The sequence below is a fragment of the Ictidomys tridecemlineatus genome, chromosome 3 (assembly GCF_052094955.1).
Source record: "Ictidomys tridecemlineatus isolate mIctTri1 chromosome 3, mIctTri1.hap1, whole genome shotgun sequence".
NCBI lineage: Eukaryota > Metazoa > Chordata > Mammalia > Rodentia > Sciuridae > Ictidomys > Ictidomys tridecemlineatus.
The window spans coordinates 192864483-192886070 of record NC_135479.1 but is presented as its reverse complement, the minus strand read 5'-3'; the positions used below and the strand labels follow the sequence as shown (position 1 = coordinate 192886070).

General features: G+C 37.0%; 2 protein-coding genes across 6 annotated transcripts in view; one reads left to right on the top strand and one right to left on the bottom strand.

Moving 5' to 3' along the window:
- The window catches only part of Chodl (chondrolectin), a 389655-nt gene extending 372657 nt beyond the window's left edge, over nt 1-16998 (bottom strand). The window contains exon 1 of the mRNA XM_040286958.2: nt 16952-16998. The gene's annotated coding sequence lies outside the window, so the exon portion shown is untranslated. The remainder of the gene's footprint in view (nt 1-16951) is intronic.
- The window catches only part of C3H21orf91 (chromosome 3 C21orf91 homolog), a 29021-nt gene continuing 24392 nt past the window's right edge, over nt 16960-21588 (top strand). Inside the window, exons 1-2 of one of the 5 annotated variants that reach the window (XM_021725735.3) lie at nt 16960-17092; nt 18309-18442. In XM_021725735.3, coding sequence (XP_021581410.1) covers nt 18316-18442 — 127 coding nt within the window. In that variant the 5' untranslated portion in view covers nt 16960-17092; nt 18309-18315. The other 4 variants (XM_078044483.1, XM_078044484.1, XM_013358192.4 and 1 more) reach the window with 4 other exon arrangements.

Sequence of the window (21588 nt, the reverse complement as noted above, 5' to 3'; positions counted from 1 at the left end):
CCATTCCCCGGGTCACAGGTGGTAAGGCCAGGTTCTTCTCTGCTGCTATCCAGCAGCATGTTACAGATCTAGATGGCGGGCTGTGCCCTCCCATGTTGCAACAGACCCCAGCTACTCACTGCCAACTTCTTTCCAAGTTCTTTTCTCCCCGAATCTGAAGAATAAGATTCGTGGGACAACAGAAGGCAAGAGTGACAAAACACACTCACACACACACACACACACCCCAAAAAAAAAACAGCCCAAGCAATAAAAGGCTAAGGAACTTAACCTCTCTAGCAATTAGAGAAATGTGTATCAAAACTACATGGAGATTCCATCTCACCCAAGTCAGAATGGCAATGATGGAAAACATAAGCAGCAATAAATGTTGGTGAGGATTTAGGGAAAGAGATTCACTTATACATTGCTGGTAGGACTGCAAATTGGTACAACCACTCTGGAAAGCAGTATGGAGATTCCTCAGAAAACTTAAAATAGAATCACCATTTGACCCTGTTATCCCACTCCTCAGTTTATACACAGAAGACTTAAAATCAGCATACTACAGTGACACAGCCACTTCAACGTTAATAGCAGCTCAATTTACAATAGCCAAACAATGGAATCAAACTAGATGCCTGTCAATAGATGAATGGATAGAGAAAATGTGATATGTATACACAATGTAATATTACTTAGCCATGAAGAAGAATGAAATTATGCATTTGCCAGTAAATAGGAACTGGAGAATATCATGCTAAATGAAATAACCCAATCCCACCAAACCAAAGGCAGAATGTTCTCTCTGATATATGGATGCTAACCCACAACAAGGGAGGGGAAGATAAGAAGTTCATTGGATTAGACAAGAGGGAATGAAGGGAAGAGAGGAGGAATGGTAATAAGAAAGACAGTAGAATGACTCAGATATATCTTTCCTATCCTCATAAATACATGACCTAATTCCACATCATGTACAACCACAATAATGGGATCCCAATTGGAACAAGTTATACTTATTCTATTTATGTATAATATTTCAAAATATACTCTACTGTCATGTAAAAAAACTGAAAAAAAGGCAATAGTGAAAGGCATAGAGTTTATTAAATCATGACAAATGGAAACAGGACTCTTTCAATGTCAAAGGGGAGCCCATAAGGGTTGCCACCTGAGTATGCTATTCTAGGGGTTTACATAGCACTTGGTCCAAATTTTTACTAATTAGAGTTTGGAAAAATGCTAACATTATTGCTCAAAATTTATGCCAACTAGGGTTGTGAAAATTACTATTGCTATTGATTAACTCTTGAGTCTGAACTTCCATCCTGGTCTTCTTCATTTCCGTTTTTTCACCTCTCATAGGAAAGCAGGAGGTTGAGGTCATGGGATCATGGATGCTCAGGGGTTCAGGACTGTGGTGCTGTACAGAGCAGGTGTCCACACCTGGCCAGGTCAGGCTGCCTCAGTGCAACAGGAAGACGTGCCCCGGCTTGCTTCAGCCCTGGCTCACTGTGCTTCAGGCCCATACCAACATGGTGGACTCCTCATTGACATGGCCTGTGCTTGCCACCTGCACTCCAGCTTGCTTGGATCCACCACTCTGGGACAAGGGCTTGACTTCCACAAGATAGAAGAACACCCTGGTGGGAATACTAGCAGAGGGAGCTCCTCACCTCACTGTGGCTGGAAAGTGAAAGAGCAGAAAGAGCCAGTGTTCCAATATCTCCTTCCAAAGCCTGTCCCTAGTTGCTTAACTTTCTTCCATTAGGTCTACCTCTTTAAGGTTCTACCACCTCTTTTTAAAGACCAGATGAACTGGGTTTAAAAGAGCTGGCTGCAACATTAAGCTCAGAAAGTGGCAAAAAATCATGGAATACAGACATAAGTTTTTCAGATCGAGGGAGAGACAGACAGCTCTTCAACCTTAAGGGTCAGCTTCCAAACTGGAAAGAACACAGGAAAGAAGAGAGTGCTTGCACCCAGAATCCTTTTATTTATAGCAGGGGCATCAGAGAGGGATAAAGCTTCAAAGGTGGAGTCTTGCTCTGTGATGTTCCATGGTCAGCAGATTGACATCTTGGTGAGTCATACCCATCTCAGGTGCTGTGTGGAAACTTAGGCAGAACTAGAGGGGAAACCAACCTGCATCTTGCATTCAATCCCTGACTGGGAGTTGGCAGAGCCAGGCCTGTCCCCTCAAGAGGCTACTATGCGCAACACAATTCATACACAGCACATGGATGGCTCGTGACACAGCATTACAGATTAGTGATAAAGCCTTTAACACGGGGCATTTGGGAGACCCTTATCCAAACCATAGCAAATACATACTTAATGACTCCATCTACATAAATTCAAAACAGGTAAAACTAATTTATATTGATATAAATCAGAAAAATTATCTCGGGTGGGATCCAAGCAGGAAACAAGGATTTTACTAAAGTGATAGAAATGCTTTATATCTTGACAATAGTGTGGTCCACATTGGTATTGGCAATGATATGACTTCCATTGATTGTAATGATAATAGTGTATTCATTTGTTATTGAATAGTATATTAGCAATTGGTATGTTTCATCACATGCAAATTTTACCTCAAAAATGCACACCATTTTGAGTTTTTAAAATGTACAGAAGTTGAGAGAGATGTACATTTTATAAACTTAAAAATCATAACACATTCTGCTGGAAAAACACTGAGAGAAATTCTGTTGGAGTGTGCCATTTTTCCTGTCTACCAAGAAAGATCTGTCCTTTTATCTTTTTAGGTATAAGTGCAGAGTCAAGATTATACATGGGATTGTTGCACTCAGGACCACAATGCTTTAATACAATGGAAATTTCTAATAGTGAGGTTCTTTTCTCTACTACCAAGAATTAATTATTTCTCTACCTACAGTTGTCAACACAAAATACAATATTACCAAATTTTATTTTAAGACAACAATATTGGAAATATTTTTGTTAGTTGTAGAATTAAATGTCTCCCACTTCATTTTTCTTAAGGTCCAAAGAAAATGTGTCATTTGATGAGTAAGTTCATCTGCCAAATCTCAGAACTCATCACAAGAGTATAGAAGAGACCAAATAACGGTGGGCAAAGGATCAACAAAATCTTTTGTCCTTTATGAACAAACTCGACCTTGAGTTAACTTTATATCACTGTTTCCCTGGAAACCTGAAAATGGTAAGTTGGAAGTGGTGCTACTCGGCACCAATATTTCTTATGATAAAAAAATGACAAATTGTATCTGGCAGGAGAGAAGCTATATATGAACTATAAATACCTGGTGGGAAATCATAGCTTTGGGCTCTCTGAATGCAATGACCCTCATAGCAAGGCTGCTTGCAAGGACTCTAGAATTGACACTTCAAATGTTGTTATAAGACATAAACTTTCCTGTTTGAGAAAGATGGACTACATATATGTGTCTCATCTTCTTGCACCTGAACTGTCCACTTGGCAGCCAGAGATTAGCCGCCTGGCATGAGGACTCCTGCATGAAGTCTTGCTGAGGAGGAATGCCTGATGCTGCCCTATAACCTTCTAATAGAATCTGATGTCAAATATGCCCTATGGAAGTCCTGTGAGTCAGAATTTTTAGAGACACCCTGTTGAGCATTGCAATAAGTCTGTACACAACACAAATGCCTAATACAGAGTGGTAGTGCATGAATTTGCCTTTCATGATTGATGGGACATTCACTGCTGTTAGAGTCATGTTTATCTCTGTCACTATGGATGAGTTACTCTAAGTCACTTTTCAATGCCACAGTATAGAGTGGAGATGTCATCTGCTCTAATACAATAGCAAGAATTAACATAAGGAATATTTAAAGTATCTTTGATCTCCTTAGAGGAAAGCACTACAAAAATAAAAAATATGCTTTAGTACAGGTAGGGCTGCTAGTATTATTTCCTCTACATTTTTCACAATCTTTGGGGGGTTTTCCCTACAAATATATACATAAATGGTTACCCTTTCTAAACTAATAGTTTACATGTATCAAAGGTGAAAATCATAATTTCTCCCCTCTATCTGATTAATTCCCTGTAGCCATCATATGTCATAATTTCACAAATCTAAAGCTAACAAAGGAAATATTCAAATGCCATAAGAGAACGTGGTAATCACAGCATAGAGAGAAACAAAGAATGGAAATGCCAAAAGCATTTTTCAACAGAGAGACAAAGTTTGAGACAGTTAGAGTTAAAAGTATTTGACACAAACTTTAAATACATAAAGCAAATAAAAAATTGCTCCTGAACAGTTTCAATGGACATATAAATTCATGTACTTGGGAAGTTTGTCAGAAATCAGAGTACTACCCTATGTAATTACTTTTTCTTAAGTTTTTTAGATTAAACTTTTCTCTAGATAAACCTAATATTTAAAAAGAGGCCAGTGAATCTAATATTAAATGACATACTTTTAAGAGATTAAGATTCATCCTGAGCATTTTTCACTTGACCTTAAATTATCAATCAATCAATCAATAAATAAATAGGAGCCGGGTACATTCAACTTCCCTTCTAGTACTAGGTATAAAAGATGCAGTTCCTTTGCCCTACTCTACAAAATGAACAAAGTGGGAATTCTGTTTACAAGGGAGAGAAATCAAAGGCTATAACCTGCAGTATTTGCATGGTTAACTTACACCATATGTAGCAGATTGTGAAGTCAGCACTTTCTGAAATCATTCATTCAAGAAATATTTGTTGAGACTCTACCATACTCTACACAACAGTCACAGTTCTCTTTCTTTGGGAGATTTCAGAAAATAAAATAAAACTTCTAAACCTCAGTGAATTTACATTCCAGAGGAGGAAGATAGATAATACACATTAAGGATAATAAATAATTAGGGGTGTGTGTGTGTGTGAGTGTGTGTGTGTGTGTGTGTGTGTGTGTGTGTGTGTGTGTGTGTTATTCAAGAAAATCAGGATAAGGTAAGAATCCAAATGGAAGTTTTATATGGAGTGATAAGGAAAGATGTCCTAAGAAAATAATGAAGAGGAAAATGCCAAAGATTAAGCATTCCTCCCTCTGAAAAGCTGACTGGGCCTGGATTCTGAATAAGGAAAAGTTGGGCTATTGCTAATTAGCCAAGCTGAATTATTCAGATAGCCACCATTAAAATGAAAGAGCATGATGGGAAAAGAACATGAAGTCACAAACTGAAATGCTGTGTAGAAGACATCCAGAAAAAAATTGGGTTATACTTAAAAAGTCCAATGGAAATAAATAAGTAGGAGCATACTATAACTGAGGAAACTGTTGTTAAAGACTCTAAGAGCCTAAGAATCATATAGCAATGACTCTACGCCTGCAAAGAGAGCTGCAAAATATGTAGCCCCTAAGGGTAACAAATCCTAAACCCCTTTTCAGATGTGGTTAAGACAAAAAAATGTCCTTTCAGAGAACAGAAACAGGATCCATTCAAGAAATGTCTTCCACTTCCAGGATGGAGGTCTTTGAGACTAACGTCTAGAGCTGGTTTCTATCAGTGATATGGACAAGTGAGTGCTACATTTCTTATTCTTACTGTTTCTGAATAAGAGCATTAGTTATAATTATACTATGCCTAATCCACCATTTATTCTAGTGGAGGGAGAGGAGTGACATGGAGGGTAAGGCATCTTACCTTCAGTTAATAGGTTACCAGACAACTAGGAGCTCCATCGGGAACCTCAGTGAGAGGAATGAATATCACCCAGGGATTGTGGACTTTGAGGTGGATACACCAAGGAGACAGAACTTTGAATTGTCTCTTTGGGGGGAAAGGGGGAAAGTGCCATTTGTGTCTTGCTTGGAGAAAAAAAAAAGTGTAAGAAGAAAGACACACACAGAAACTTGATGGCCAGAATTGTAGACAATGGAAGAGATAGCTGAACATCCACCAAAATTCATCTGCTTTTCATTCCTGGCACATAATTAGGGAGCATTTCCTGGTCTCCCTTGTAGACTTATGTAATCATGTGATTAAATGCTCAGCAATGAAACCTGAATGTGATATGTGCCCCACCTCTTCAAGACTAAAAACTTTAAGAGAATTTTGCCTCCTCCAACTTTTCTCCTTTACACTGGCTGAAATATGAATATAATGGCCAAGACTTGGACTTGAGACCAGAGTCCTAGGAGACAAAAGAGCCACAAGCTAGTTGAAGGATAAACCCTTATATCACCATGTAGAGCTGCTAATAACCTGGAGCACCTGTCCTTAACCAAGAAATCATCTCCTTGTTCATTAAGTCACTGATTTTCTAAGACTTTGTTTATAAAAACATATTTACTCTAAAATAAAATTTGGCTACTGTAGAAATTGTCTTCTGTATGTTTAAAAATGGCAAAAAAAAGAATATAATACACTTTAGAAATACTCTTTAGAAAGTTTTTTTCCCCAAAAATAGCTTAAGAGATTTTAGTTCTTAAACCTTACATTTTTCTAGGCTTTTTAAAAATATTATGATAGAACCCCTCTCTTTAAAATTTAAATTAAATGTATTTTAACTTATACATAAAAACATGAAAATTGTACATATTCATGGAGTACCATGTGATGCATTGATACACGCATACACTGTGTAATGGTAAGTCAGATTAAACATACCTATCTCCTCAATCATTTACCATTTCTTTATTTATGATGGAAACTTTAAAAATCCTTTCTTCTAGCTTTTTTAAATATAATACATTGTTGTCTTTAGTCATGCTGCTCTGCAATAACACATCAGAACTTCTTCTATTTAGCTATGCTATTCATTGATCTCTTCCCATATTATAGATAATAAATTATTTCTGTACTTAACATATAAGATTTAACAAAACACTGAAAAAAAACAGGAAATAACAATGTTACTTGCCAATGTAGTACTAGACATCTTTACAATGGTACAACAATTGAAATGCAAATGTATTTCAGTGCCATTAAAAACTCCATTCCAAATGCCATTACTTAAAACCTGTCACAAAAAAGGTAAATTTCTCTATAAAATAAATTCTGCTTTGCTTTTTACTTTACAGATAACACCTGGCACAATATCTCACATTTTATATACATTTAATATATGATTTCTTGAGTGAAATTATTTAGATTTTAATTTATTTTTTGAAAAGGTATGATATGTTCTAGAAACTCAAAAAACAAAAACATTGTATTCTTTTTCACTTACCCTTTAATGTTATCTTCTCTCACCAATAACTCTTTCTGAACTACAATGAAACCTTAAATTTTATGCCTAGCTCAATGGGCACACACCAATAGTTAACTCTGAAATATGTCTGGATTTCAATTTCTAGTTTAAATATTCACATCCAGACTTTGATATTTATACAAAGAAATAGAAAATAAACCTCTGGTAAAATATTATGAAACAGACCCCCTTCTAACTTCAGCTACGTCAACCCTAAACTTTCCTTTTATCACCTTGAATTGAACAGTGGAAATCGTGCACATTATTAAAGACTGGATTTGGTCCCCAGTGGGAAAAGAAAGAAATCAATAGCAAGGCAGTTAACTCCCAATCTTTACCTGGAAATGCCAACACAGAATTTATCCAGAGCCTGGAAATAGGTTTGGTTTGTTCTGCTTATACAATAGAATAATGGATCAGCAGACAGCCTACTCATAATGTCAGCATTACGAAAACTATAGATGGTAAGTCCCTTTAATGCAAATATTTGTATCCCTAACTTTCCAAGTGATGCTTATCTAAGCTTAACAAAAGTCATAATTTTAACAGTGATATTTTCTTTAGCATTAAGGATTTCAAAAGAGCAGCACTTGACTCCCTGTATAGAATCCTGAAAGGATTAGATTTTTAGAAAATGGATCAACAAAACTGAAATAAGCCTGCCACACTGTTCAAGTCAACTGGAAATAAAAAAGAAATTCTAAAACAAATAGTTAGTGCTTTCTTGCTTATTAAAAATGAGAGTGTTTAAATAGGTATTTTAACCTCAAATTTATTAAGGTGATTTTGAATCTATGATTGAAAATTAAGTCTTCATTTTTTATTAACCAATTTTAATTTTAATATTGATTCAATCACTCACACCTTCATTTGAAAACTATTTATTGAGCACCACAACAGAGATTGCTTGTAGTCTCTTTCAATATCCATGATTTTTAGCTGGACATATGGATGCCTGGAATAAAGGCATGATCTTCAAGTCTCCTTTTCAACTACCCAGAGAAATTATGTGAAAGCTTATTCGAAACATCCTTAAAGGCAACTGGTATATAGTCTCAGTTTCCCAGTCCCCTGCCCCACTGCTGTTAAGAAAACAGTTCTAATGAAAGGAACTACTTGCATAAAAAAATGAGACTCACAAAACTAGGGATAGCCATGAGAAAACTAGAAGCAACAAATATACCTGAGAACTTTGTGGACCAGAGCAAACCTGCCCAGACTGCCCACACCTAGACTTAAAGCAAGAGAAAAAAATAACGACTTGGATGGGTACAGTTTTTCACGCCTGTAGTCCCAGCTTCTCAGGAGACTGAAGCAACAGGATCACAAATCTGAGGTCAGCCTCAGCAAATTAGCAACACCTGTTTCAAAGTAAGAAATAAAAAGGGCTGGAGATGTACCTCTGAGGTAGAACACGCCTGGATTAGATCCCTGAACAACAAATAAATAAATCCTATCTCTTTAAGTCACTGTTATTTGGGGGTTTTACATTAATTGCAGCAAAACCTAATCCTAATGTTTTAGTCAGATTTTTGTCACTGTTATAAATACCTGAGGGTGGGGGGGACTCAGAGAGAAAAAAATTGTTGTTGTTTTTTATTCCCACCTCTATTTTATACTTTATTTAGAGACAGGGTCTTGCTGAGTTGCTTATCTATCGCCTTGCTTTTGCTGAGGCTGGCTTTGAACTCACTATCCTCCTGCCTTAGCCTCCCTAGCCACTGCGATTACAGGTGTCACCACACTCAACTGGAAAGAATTATTTTACCTCATGTTTTCAGAGGCTTCCATCCATGATGGACTGATCACAAAGCAGAACATTATGACTAAACAGTGTCATGAAGGAAAGCTGCTCAGCTCATGACAGCCAGGAAGCACAGAGACAGTCAGGAAGGGGCAGGGCCCAAGAAATACCCTTCCAGGACATGTCCCCAGTGACTTACTTCCTCCAACTGGGACTCTTCTCCAAAGCATCCACTGTCTCCTAGTAGTCCATTTAGCTATCAATGAATTCATCCACTGATGAGGTCACAACCCTCATGATCCAATCACTCCATCTTTGAATATTGCCACATTGAGGACAAAGCCTTCAATATATGAGCCTTTGGGGCAATTCCAGATGCAAACCATAAAACTTAATGATGCAACCAAAAATTATGAGATACTAAGTAAGTATTAAAATTAATGCAAATGAATAACACAATTGTTGCACATCCAACTTAAAATTGAATAATGAAAATTAATGTGCCTACACCACTGGTGTAGATTATGAAACAGATTTTTTCTTTCCCACTTACTACATTTCAAACCAACATACTCCCTTTGGTAACAATGTCTACTCTTCTTCCACATGAAAATATTGAATTTTAATCTCTATACATCCATTCCTGATCCAACTTCAGATATTTGGGGACAGGGGCAGAGATGGAAAAATAATCAAACCTGGCCAATTAAAGTCGAAATCACTAAAATTGATTCAGGGATAAGCATATGAATTAAATAAATTAATTTAGCCACTCAGAACCTCACTGTATCATTCAGTTGTTGGTGCAGAAAATAACCCACAATTCAGTGCTTCAATAGCAAACATCTATTGTGGCTCTCAAAGTCAGCTAGGTCTACATAGCCTTAAGCTACAGATTGGGCCCTCGTCCTTCTCACATATATCCCATCTGCCTTGGACCAGCAAATACCTTGGTCAAGTTCTTGATAGGCGACAGGGGCAAAAGAATTCAAGCTAAACTATACAATACATTTGAGGTCTCTGTTCATTACTATGTCACTTACTATCTCTCCAGAATAAGGTAATGTATTCTTTTCACTTTAATGAGCTATAAGATCACATGATAGAGACTAAGGAAGTGGAAATAATAATGCAACTGATTTTCCAAACACCTTGAGTTTCCCATAGTTTTAAGGTCATAGTAACTGAAGGCTGTAAGCCTGGTTCTGTATATGCCAATCTTCCTAGCTAAATGGAAGCAGTACCTCTCCCAACACAAAAGAATGAGATAACACATGAAGCAAAGAAATGAGTAAATGGAGATACTGAATATACTAAAGTCTTTTATTTAAAATGGAACCCTGCCATAAAAAAAAAAAAAGACAAAATAGTAGCAGCATTGGCAAGTTATGGAAATCCAGAAAAGTAGGAAGGTTGGAGAAATTTTTGTAGCATTCATTCATTTGATTTGGACTTTTGATGATGAAAATGATATTCACCATCACACAAGTAAACATGAAAATTGTATGACCTCTCCAGCATACACGGTTGGCTTATTTGCAAAATCTCTTGCTTTCTGTCATGGTGGCTGAAAAAGATACTCATTTTCCCAAAGCCCATTGTCACCAAAGGTCATACAACAGTTTCAGTGATCATACAACAGTTTCTCCCCTGGCAAAGGGGGAGATACAGCTTTCCCTCCCTGCTTTTCTCAGATCTTCTATTCCTGTTTTCTGCCCTGGAATAAAATATGCTGTCTAATTGTAGGACAGTGACCTGGAAGGAAAGCCGAGATAGGTTGCAGAGAGGGTAGTCTTGACAACAATGAGGACTGACAGCATTTGGTTCCCTTGATCTTGTTCTGTGAAACAGATAAACCCTCATTTGATTCAGATACTGCTGATTTTTCTGTTGACTTCCATCTATCTGAAAGGATTCCTAGCTGAATTAAACCTAAAGGTAAGGTAAAGTTTTTTTTAAGTCAAGAACTAATTTTTGTAATCTTTGTATGAGAGAGAGGGAGAGAGAGAGAGAGAGAGAGAGAATATGTTTTTAATATTTATTTTCTAGTTTTTCAGCAGACACAACATCTTTGTTTGTATGTGGTGCTGAGGATCGAACCCAGGCTGCACACATGCCAGGCGAGCGCGATACGGCTTGAGCCACATCCCAGCCCCTGTATACTGCCTCACTTTTTGAAAACACACTTTTTTTTTTTTTTGCACACTGCACTGAATAATTAGATTAGAATGGCTGTGGTTAAAGATACAATTTTTGACTATACAAGTAAATAAATGAGGCTTCACCAAAACAAAAGTAAACTTGAAAGCTATCTGTAACTGCCTAGATGCTAAATAGATTCATGTTATTATTGTTATGAGAAGGGCACAAAGCCATCATGATTTTTTTAGAAGAGTATGTCATCTGCATTTGTTTCAGATGCAGACTCTGAGGGATGGACTTAAATACAGATAAAAAATCAATTTACATAAGATCAGGGGATTCCAGCCAGAATGGAGTAAGGAGTACCAGAAAAGAAAACTGGTCAAAATATATGAAACACCTATTTTTGACACCAAAGCATAGGCCATAGGAATATGTGATTCTTAATAGAAAGGAACAAATGAGATATAGCTTACAATTGCCTTTTTGTTATGCCTGGAGGTATTTTCAGACTATGGTCTGTATAAGGACATATGAGCTAAGGACAAAAAGGTTCAGCTTGGAGAATATTGAAGTAACTGGAATTTGCAATACACAGCACTAGAAAGGAAGAACTATACATAGAAACTTTCAGAATTTTAAGCCTTTCACTGGAAGACTGAACTACGCATGTGTGGGGTAAGAGACTCCAAGAAGGTAGGCAAAAATTAACCACAAGGGAAAGGACAATTACTGGGGAACTGTGAACTGAACACCTACTAAAACCCACAGGAGCATGAGTCACTTGAGCTTTATTCAGCAGGAGCGTAGAATCTGCATAGAATCTTTATTGAACATCTGTGACACACAATAGAGAGCCCAGGGAGCCACTCCTTAAGGATAGGACTAAAATACCCTTACAACAACAGTCTAGATCTTTACAAACTAAATTTATAAACAGCCTGAAGGAGTGGGGATGTGGCTCAGTGGTAGACTGAACCACTTAGCATAAATAAATAAGTAAAATAAAAATAAAAACAAGCCTTGAATAAATAAATAAGTAAAATAAAAATAAAAACAAGCCTTGAAGGGTTCAAGCTGATCACTAGTAGAATAATAGCCTCGAAAACAAAGCCCAGCCCTCTTTTAATGCTGCCATAACAAACACAAATTTAATGACTTAAAACAACCTGCTTATTATTTCACAGTTCTGTAGCTAAGAAGTGTAGTATAGAGTGGTTAAGTTTAATTTTATGTTCAGAATTTCACAAGGCATAGTGGCTCACACCTGTAATCCCAGCAGCTTGGGAGGATGGGGCAGGAGGATTGAATTCCAAGCCAGCCTCAGCAAAAAGCAAGCCTCTAAGCAATTAGTGAGACCCTGTCTCTAAATAAAATACAAAATAGGGCTGAGGATGTGATTCAGTGGTTGTGTGCTCCTGAGTTCAATCCCCAGTACCAAAAAAATACATAAAATAAACAGAATTTCACAAGGCCAAAATCAAGGTGTTGGAAGAGTATTGGAATTAGTTTCCTACACCTTTCACATTGTGGATTGAATTCATTTCCTTGCAGTTTTAGAACTGAGGTTGAACTTTTCTGACTGTTGGGTAGAGTCAGTCTTTGCCTAAGGTGTAGATGCAAGTCTTTCTCCAAGGTAGAGGCTAATCTTTGTCACAGAGTAATAAAGGGTCAATTCCCTCTTAAGTTTCCAGTTGCTTTGACTTAGTCTTCTACTGCTGCTCTCTGAGCTTGGTTAGAGGAAAAAAAAAATCTCTGCCTTTAAGAATTCATATGATTAGACTGGGTTTTCACCTACCTTTTAATATGTTATAAAAATATTCACAGGAAGCAGAGATGGGGTATGATCTTTTTGGACACCAATGTCACACTTACAACATGAGTATCCATCAAAGCATACCAGATAAGCAACAGGAGAATATACCAGTAACCAGTAGGTAAAACAAATCTATCCACAGAAATAGGCAACAGCTTTGAAGATGATGGAATTCACAGATAAGGATTCCAAAATAGCTATTTTAAATGTATGTCATGGTTTAAAGAAAAACATGAAGGTGCTGAAGAAAGAAATTAAAACTAACAAATAGAACTAAATGGAATTTCTATTTTTGAAAAGTATAATAATTGAAATGATATTTTCACTGGATGGGTTTAGTAACAGGTTATAGACACTATAGAATTAAAGATCAGTCACTGAAGTATAGAGAGGAAATACTGAGAAATAAAACAAATCTTGAGTAATCTCTGAGTTGGTCACAAACATATGTGTAACTGAAATCCCAAACTAAAATAAAGTAAAATAAAAATATTCTTAGGCTTGATTTTAAAAAAATAGCCTATATCTAAGATGTTCAATAAACCCCAAATAAGATAAATACTAGAAAACAAACCAAAATGCTTCATAATAAAATTAGCAATAATAATGATAAAAAGGAAAATCTTCAAGTAGACAGACAAAAAAAAAAAAAGGACATAAACAAGGGGAAAAGTTAAGAACTACTGTTGATTTCTCATCAGAAACAGTGCAAATCCCAAAAAGATGGAATGACATCATTAAAAAGTTAAAGGGGTGGGGACTATATTCCTAGAATTCTATAATTAGATGACATAGCCTTTGAAAACAAAGGTGAAATCAAGGTCTTTCAGATAACAGAAGCTAAAAGAAATTATTATTTCTACTAGTAATAATTTATTTCAGTTTCTGCTTATCTGAGAAAACCTTGATGATACAAGAAATGATAAAGGAAGCCCTTTGGGTGAAAGAAATGATAACAGATCAATCTGAATATACATAAAGGAATGAAGAACACTGGAACTGGTAATATATGGGTAAATATAAAAGATATTTCATTCTCTTTTAAAATTTACTTAAAAGACAGTCAATTAAGAAAATATAATATATTTGGAGTCTATAATATGTAAAGTGAAACATGACAATAAATGAGGAGAGTGGAGAAAATAAGAATGTTATTATGTTTTACATGAAGTGTTGTATTATTTCAGGTAAGCTGTGATAATTTTTTTTAAAATGGATTAAATCCTATAATAAACCAAAAATAAATGGATAAATTTATACATACATTTATACATGTATATTATATATAGTATCATATATATATATATAATATGTATATATAAGACTTTAAAAAGGAGAGAAAATACTAAGAAGAAAAAAATCTCAGCTAATCTAAAGAAGGCAAAGAGAGGAAAGAAGCCAGGCACAGTGGCACACTCTTGTAATCTCAGCAACTGGGGAGGCTAAGGAAGGAAGATCATAAATTTGAGGCCAGCCTCAATAACATAGACCCTTTCCAAAATATTTTTTTCAAAAAACAACTGGAGATATGGCTCTGTAGTAAAGTGACCCTTGATAAAATTCCCAGTACTGCCTAAAAAACAAACAAACAAAACCAAAATAAAACAAAATGCCTATAGTCTCCAGTTACCTGGGAGCCTGAGGCAGAAGTATCACTTGAGTCTTTAGTTCAAGGCCATCCTTGGCAGCTGAAATAAGACCCCCCCTTTTTTTTTCAGTTGTAGATGGACACAATATCTTTATTTATTTAATATTTTCATGTGGTGCCAAAGATCAAACCTAGGGCCTCACACCTGCAAGACAAGCTTTCTACCACCGAGCTACAGTCCCAGCCCCGTATGACCCATTCTTTAAAAAAAAAAAAAAAATCAGATCTGGATGTGTAGCTCAGTGGAACAGTACTTAGAGCACTTGCCTAGTATGTGTGAGGCCCTAGGGTTGGATTCCCAGCACTGAAAAAACAAACAAATAAACAAAAAACAAGATGAAACTATGTTGTCTACAAAAATATATACATTAATGAAAGGACACCTGGCGGTAAAGCTAAAAAGAATAGGAAAATACATAAGTAAACACCAATCATAAGAAAGCAGAAGTATCTATATTAATATCAGAGAAAGTAGATTTCAGGAGAAGGAATGTTACCAGAGATAATTTATTTTTCTTTTTTAGGAACAACAGATCAATTAATTGGGAAGACATTAACAATCAATGTATAAAATGATATAACCACTTTAGAAAAGAGTTTGGCAGTTTGAAAGTGAACATATAGGGTTGGGCAAAGCCATTGTCTAGCAAATGCAAAACCCTGAGTTAACACCCAGCATTGTAAAAAAAGAAGGTAAAATTAAACATAAACTTACCACATGACCTATCAATAGCTCTCCTAGTTATTTACCAAGAGAAAAAGAAATTTAAGTACATAAAAAGATCTGTACATGAAAGTTCAAAGCAGTTCTAGTCCAAAAACTTACTTTCTCAATCCTGCTCCGACTCCCTCTCCCTGCCCCCATCCACAGTTTAACTTTTACATATATGAAATTTTAGAAAAGGTTAAAAAATTTTAGTGATACAAATTAGATTCTCTGTTGGGGGAGTTTGATAGGAAGGGGGAGAAAGGAATTTCTGGATTGTATAAATGTTCTATATTTTGATTGTGGTTGTGATTACAGTAGTGTATTCTTTTGTCAAAACTCATCACACTTTGTTTTCAAAATGTGAAAATTTTATTTCTGTAAATTTATTAGATGCTTTTGAGAATTGAACAACAGCAGAGGAGGTAGAGAGGGAAGATGGGAGGGGAGGGGAGGGGAGGGTGGATAGTAGGGGATAGGAAAGGTAGCAGAATACAACAGTCACTAATATGCCATTATGTAAAAATGTGAGTATGTAACAGATGTGATTCTGCAATCTGTATTTGGGGTAGAAATGGGAGTTCAAAACCCAATTGAGTCAAATGTATGAAAGATGATATATCATGAGCTCTGTAATGTTTTGAACAATCAATTTAAAAAAGTAAATAAATAAAAGAGTTTTAAAGACAGCAAGTAAACTGTACAAACATAACTAAGAATCAAAAACAACTTCAATAGAAGTAAATTACTAATAATTTTGGAAAATTTTTACTGAATCACTTTTTTTAAAACCATGAAAGATTTATAGTCACACTAACCTACAATGAGAAATTCAAATAAAAATAACATAGATGTTTCTCTTTCAGTTAGTGTATCTCAGACTTCAAAAGCATAGGAATAACCTGGGAATCTTGTTAAACTGAAGGTTCTGATTGAAGAAATTTGGGGTAGGACCTAAGATTCTGCATTTGTAACAGGATATCTGGTGATGTCCATGTTGTTTTATTGACTACACTCTAGTAGCAGATCATTTCCTGGGGTATTGGAGCCCTGCCATCAAGCGCTGTTTAGTCCATAAATTTCTAAGATGTATGGAATCCACTCTCTACCAGTTCAAGAATATTTACATGTAAATTGTCAACCCAGCTCCCTTCCCTTTGGTGAATGTAAACGAAACAGGTGCTTATGATGCTGTGGAAAGCAGTGGTCTTGAGTTTGAGTTCAAATCCTAGCTCAGTTTGTAACCCTGACGACTTGGGTTAGTCACTGTAGGCTGCAAAATGAGAAATCAGTTCCCGTTTTTTCCTTCTGTTGTGAACACACAATATAAAATGTACGCCAAAGTATTACAAGAACGGTAACCTTAAAAAAAAAAAAAAAAAAAAAAGGAAGAAAGAATTTAAAAGTCCAGCAGAGTTTGAGAAAGAGGCAGGACCTAAACACGAGAGAGTTGGGGCTACGGGATTACTCCCGGGGTTTGAAAGGAATGTACCATATTACGGGAAAGGGGCGCCCCCATCAAAAATAATATTCAACAAAGAAGCTTCTGTACTTAAACTACGCTTAAATCGAGACACATAAAATATGAAGTTGTCCCTCGTTATGTAAGTTAACGGGCATCTAACTGGAAGTTCAGTGGTAGTATTTCGCTTTAGTCTTCTGATTTCAAATCAAGTGCCACAACCCACGCTTCTCGGTCCCCTTCTCCCACTCACCCGTCACTTTCCAGGCCCCCATCGCGGCAGCCCGCGCCCCAGGGCAGTAGTTTCCACTACGCTAAAGGGGGAGGTAGTAACGGGCTCATCTATCTATGCATTTCGACGAGGGGTGTGTGAGGAGCCACTTTCCTTTGAACGGTAAGGAACCCGGGCGAGCAGACCTACGACCATTAAAAAAATCGAGTCAAAGGTTTGTCGTCGGTGTAGCATGGGGAGCAGCTGGCCAGCGGCCCTCGTGCGAACGCACGGCTTTACCCCGCGTCACGCCGTTCTTCCCCGCAGCATGCCCCGCATGGCGCCGGCGGGAGGGGGCGGAGCCCGGCGCGCGGCCGCAGCCTGTGCTGCGGCCGCCTCCGCTACGGCCGGAAACAATAGTGGAGGAGCCCGAGCCGCGCAGAACGGCTGCGGCGGCCCACGGAGCCGGACGGTAAAGACCCCACAGTCCAGTCCCTGTCCTGCCCGCGCCCCCTCCCAGGTCGTCCTGCCTCCTTCGAGCCCCACGTCCCATAGCCCCTATCGCTGCTGCGCGCCGAGTGCCCCTAAGGACCGAAAGACGGACGCGGGTCCAGGCTGTTTGAGGGACGGGCGTGCGCCCACAGTGCTGGAGGCCGGATGGTGACCCGGTTCCCGAGACGCTGAGACTGACGGACGGCTGCTGTGGCCCTCGGAAGCCTTCCGAGTGGGAGGAAACCCGGGGCGAGTGGACGGGCGCTCCCGGCAGCCGGGCTCCGGTACCCTTCTCCCGCCCTGACCCCAGCTAGGGTCCCTTCTGCCGTGCCTCACCGGTCGCCGTCAGACTTTGGGTGCGAGCATCCGGGACGGGGCCCGTGTTCCCCGGGTATCCACCTTCCCACGTGCCTTTCCCTACCGCAGACCTTCGATGGGAAGCCTCGCTACGCCGAGTTAGCAAAAACGCCTCTAAGGTTCCCACAATGAAGTTAGCAAAGCAGTGCCTGGAGCAGGGTCCTTTTTCTGCTTTTAACAGGGTTAAGTTGGTTGACAGAACCCGGGCTGAAAGGCCGCGCTAAACTCCTTGTGTATGATTATTCAAGGTCTGGGGACGAAGAGGGAGGACTAGAATACCCGCAGAGCTTTTGCCTTTAGATCCCCATAGCCCAGTGAAATATGGGAAGGGGGTGGGTGGATGGATGGATGTAGTGTCACCTGTGGCCAGGCTTTTACTTGGCTTTGTGGTTTTCCACATTAAAAGTATGATATTGAACTACAAGTATGGCGATGCTTGTGTGATGGGGCTGTGGGGAAGAGCACCTTTCTTGTTTCCTAGAAGTTGTCAGATATTGCATGCCATAATGTCAAGTTCTCGAAATTGTATAACTTTCCTGTTTCTTAATAGGGGCAGTATGAACGAAGAGGAGCAGTTTGTAAACATTGATTTGGATGATGACAATATTTGCAGCGTTTGTAAACTGGGAACAGACAAAGAAACACTCTCCTTTTGCCACATTTGTTTTGAGCTAAATATTGAAGGTAAGAACATAGTATAAATTTAACTTTGTGACATGAATTTTACACAACTACTTTATGCTGAACTGGTTATAAGGTAAAATAAACATTTATTGAATGATTGGAAATTGTGCTAAGTATAAAGTGTGGAAATTAAAAGGGAAATGAAGCTGAAATGATGAATATAAGAGAGAGCTTTGTTTTTAAACACCTACATACCATCCCCTTTTTGCCAGTATAAAAGCAAGGTATGGATGTTGCCTCCTAAACACGTTTTCTGGTTGAGATCTTATTAAATGTGTGTGTGCATCCCTTGTGTGTATTAAGAACTAGCATACCATTTAATTGATGAGCAAATGTAATTAGGTCCTACCATGCTAGTACCTGAATGAAGTGAGCTCCAACTCTTTTCCCTTAGTGTTTCCATCATCTGGAAAAATGTTTCTTTCTTTTTTTTTTTTTTTAGTTTGTTGCCATTTGTATTCATGCACCCTGTTTCTGAAATTTTTTATAAACTCTTTTCAGTGATGACACACACACACACACACACTTGGTAATTTTTAAAAATTAAAAAGGCTTATAAAATTTCTTAGTAATATTACTTAGATACCTGAGAAAAAAGTTCTCTAGAGATTTAAAAAGTCTCTTATTGAAGGTATTTGTGTTGGTGCACAATTAATGTATCTATGGATATCAATCATTTGCTTCCAGGAAACGTGAGATATGTTTCCTTAATCTTGACATTGTTATATTAAAACTTTCAATCCTTTTAGATATTTTTGAGTTGCTCTAAAAAAAATTAATATTCCTGCAAAAATAAAAATTTCCCTAAAATTTAAATTTTGACTATTAACCGATAGGTTATCTGTAGGAGGATTTTTATTAGACCTTTAGATTGTGTGTGAACTATTTCTAAATATTAGGAGTTCCTTTTTCCTGGACTGTTGAAATTTTTCCTAATCTTTATTCTGTTTGTTAAGAGATATGAAATTTTTTAAAAATATTTTATTAGGGGCTGGGGATGTGGCTCAAGCGGTAGTGCGCTCACCTGGCATGCGTGTAGCCTGGGTTCGATCCTCAGCATCACATACAAATAAACATGTTGTGTCCGCCAAAAACTAAAAAAAAATAAATATTAAAATTCCCTATCTCTCTCTCTCTCTCTCTTTTAAAAAAAATATATTTTATTAATTGTTGCTGAACTTTTTATTTTTATGTGGTGCTGAGAATCGAACCTAGTGCCTCACACATGCTAGATAAGTGTTCCACAATCCCAATCCTGAAATGTTCTTATAATGAACACAAACCACACGCATATACACTATGATTGTGTACCTTGAAATTCCTGTTAGGACTTGTTATTCAGAAATGGTGTAGTCACCAAATAGTGTGTGATGAGCATCATGGATTTCCTGTGAGTTATGTAGAATACCTATAACTTTGGCTTTAATGAATGTAGTAATTACAAATAATTTCAAAAGGATGATGTAAAAGTAGTGTTCTATAGCATTTAAATTACTATTTTCTTAATCATACTAGAGTAAAAGATATAAAATTAATATTTTTTGGATATAGAGTTGTCCCTGGATATACCAATGTGTTGTAGAATTTCACATTTAGATAAGCAGAGACATTAGAAATTATCCAGCCCAAACCCCGTGTTTTACATCTGAGGAAACTGAGGGCAAGACAGTTGGAACTGCTAAAGATTATTTTAGTGGTGATGGTAGGCTATTGTTTTATGCCAGGCATTTACTTTGAAAACTTCTGTACCAGGCATTATACTAAGCACCTTACATGGATTATCTTGCTCAGAATAGCTCTGGAATGACTACTGTGATTATTCTTTTTAAATGTGATGGAACTGAACCTTAGAGACCTAAGAAATGGACTTTGAAGTCATACAGCTAATAATTGACAGTCCTGGGCTTTGATTCATGACCATCTGGTTCTAGTGTATATAATCCATTTATTTACTATCAATAGTTATTTTAATTTTAAGACTGATGTTAGAAACCTGTCCTCCTGAATTACAGTTCGTTATACTTGCTGTTTGTTCTGCCAGCTTTTCTTAACCAGTGCTTCCTGCTAAGTCATCATTAGAGGGGTTCACATTATATTAAAACTTTTTTGCAAAACCTAAATTTTCATAATTGATTTTCTAGCCTTTTTAAATATGCCTTTTAACTGGTTCTCAATCATTATATAGAAAGTATACAAACTGTCCTCAGGTGTCATCTTTGTAAACATTTCAGCTTTTGATATGTAAGCATAAGTCCTATGTTTTTGAAGTAATACTGTGTTACAGTTTGAAAGACAAAAACCATTCTCATTTTGAACTTAAACTACTTCATTTGATATTCTATGTGTATTTTAGATATTGTGTATTAAAATGCCAGTTTAACTTTAGTGAGGAAAAAATAGTTTAAATTTCTTCTCAAGGTATCTAGTGTTTGTTTCCAGCTCTATATTTTGTGGACTTTCACTTTTTATATCAGTTTACAGGTTTTTAAAAATTAGAAAAAGAGTGGTAAAGCAATCACATACCAGATTATTATTGCTTATATTCTTCATTAGGAAAACTTTTGGGGGGCTTGGAATGTGGCTCAGTGGTAGAGCATTTGCCTAGCTTGCTCAAGGCTCCAGCACCACAAAACAAAACAAAAACAAAAAAATGCTCCTAGAAAACCTTTTCAAAGAGTTTTTTCAACTGCTAAATTCTCAACACAATGCCAGTCAAAAGTCACACTCACTCTTAAAACATGACATTTAACTAGTAATTTGGTATAATTTTCTTTGTAGTATGGTAATACCATAGTCACCTGGTTTTGTGGTTTAATAACTGCTAAGTTTGAGCTAAATAATTCTGCTTTTCATTTTTTCCACAATGAGGCTTAGTAAAAATAAATTCTTTTGAGGAATGTTAACAGTTAAGATAGTTTTGAGTCCACACATTTGTAATAAATAAAAATAATACTTTATACTTTTTGGATTTATATCAAATTACACCAGTCTCCTACTAATCAACTGGCTTCTTGTTTAAAAGCTATGTGTTTGCATAGGTTTATGAAGTCAAAACAAAGGAAGAAAAGAGTAACAACAAAAGACAGTCTAATCTTGTTGTAGAGATTCTGTATTCTGGGCATGGCTCTAAGTTGTCTTTTTTTTCT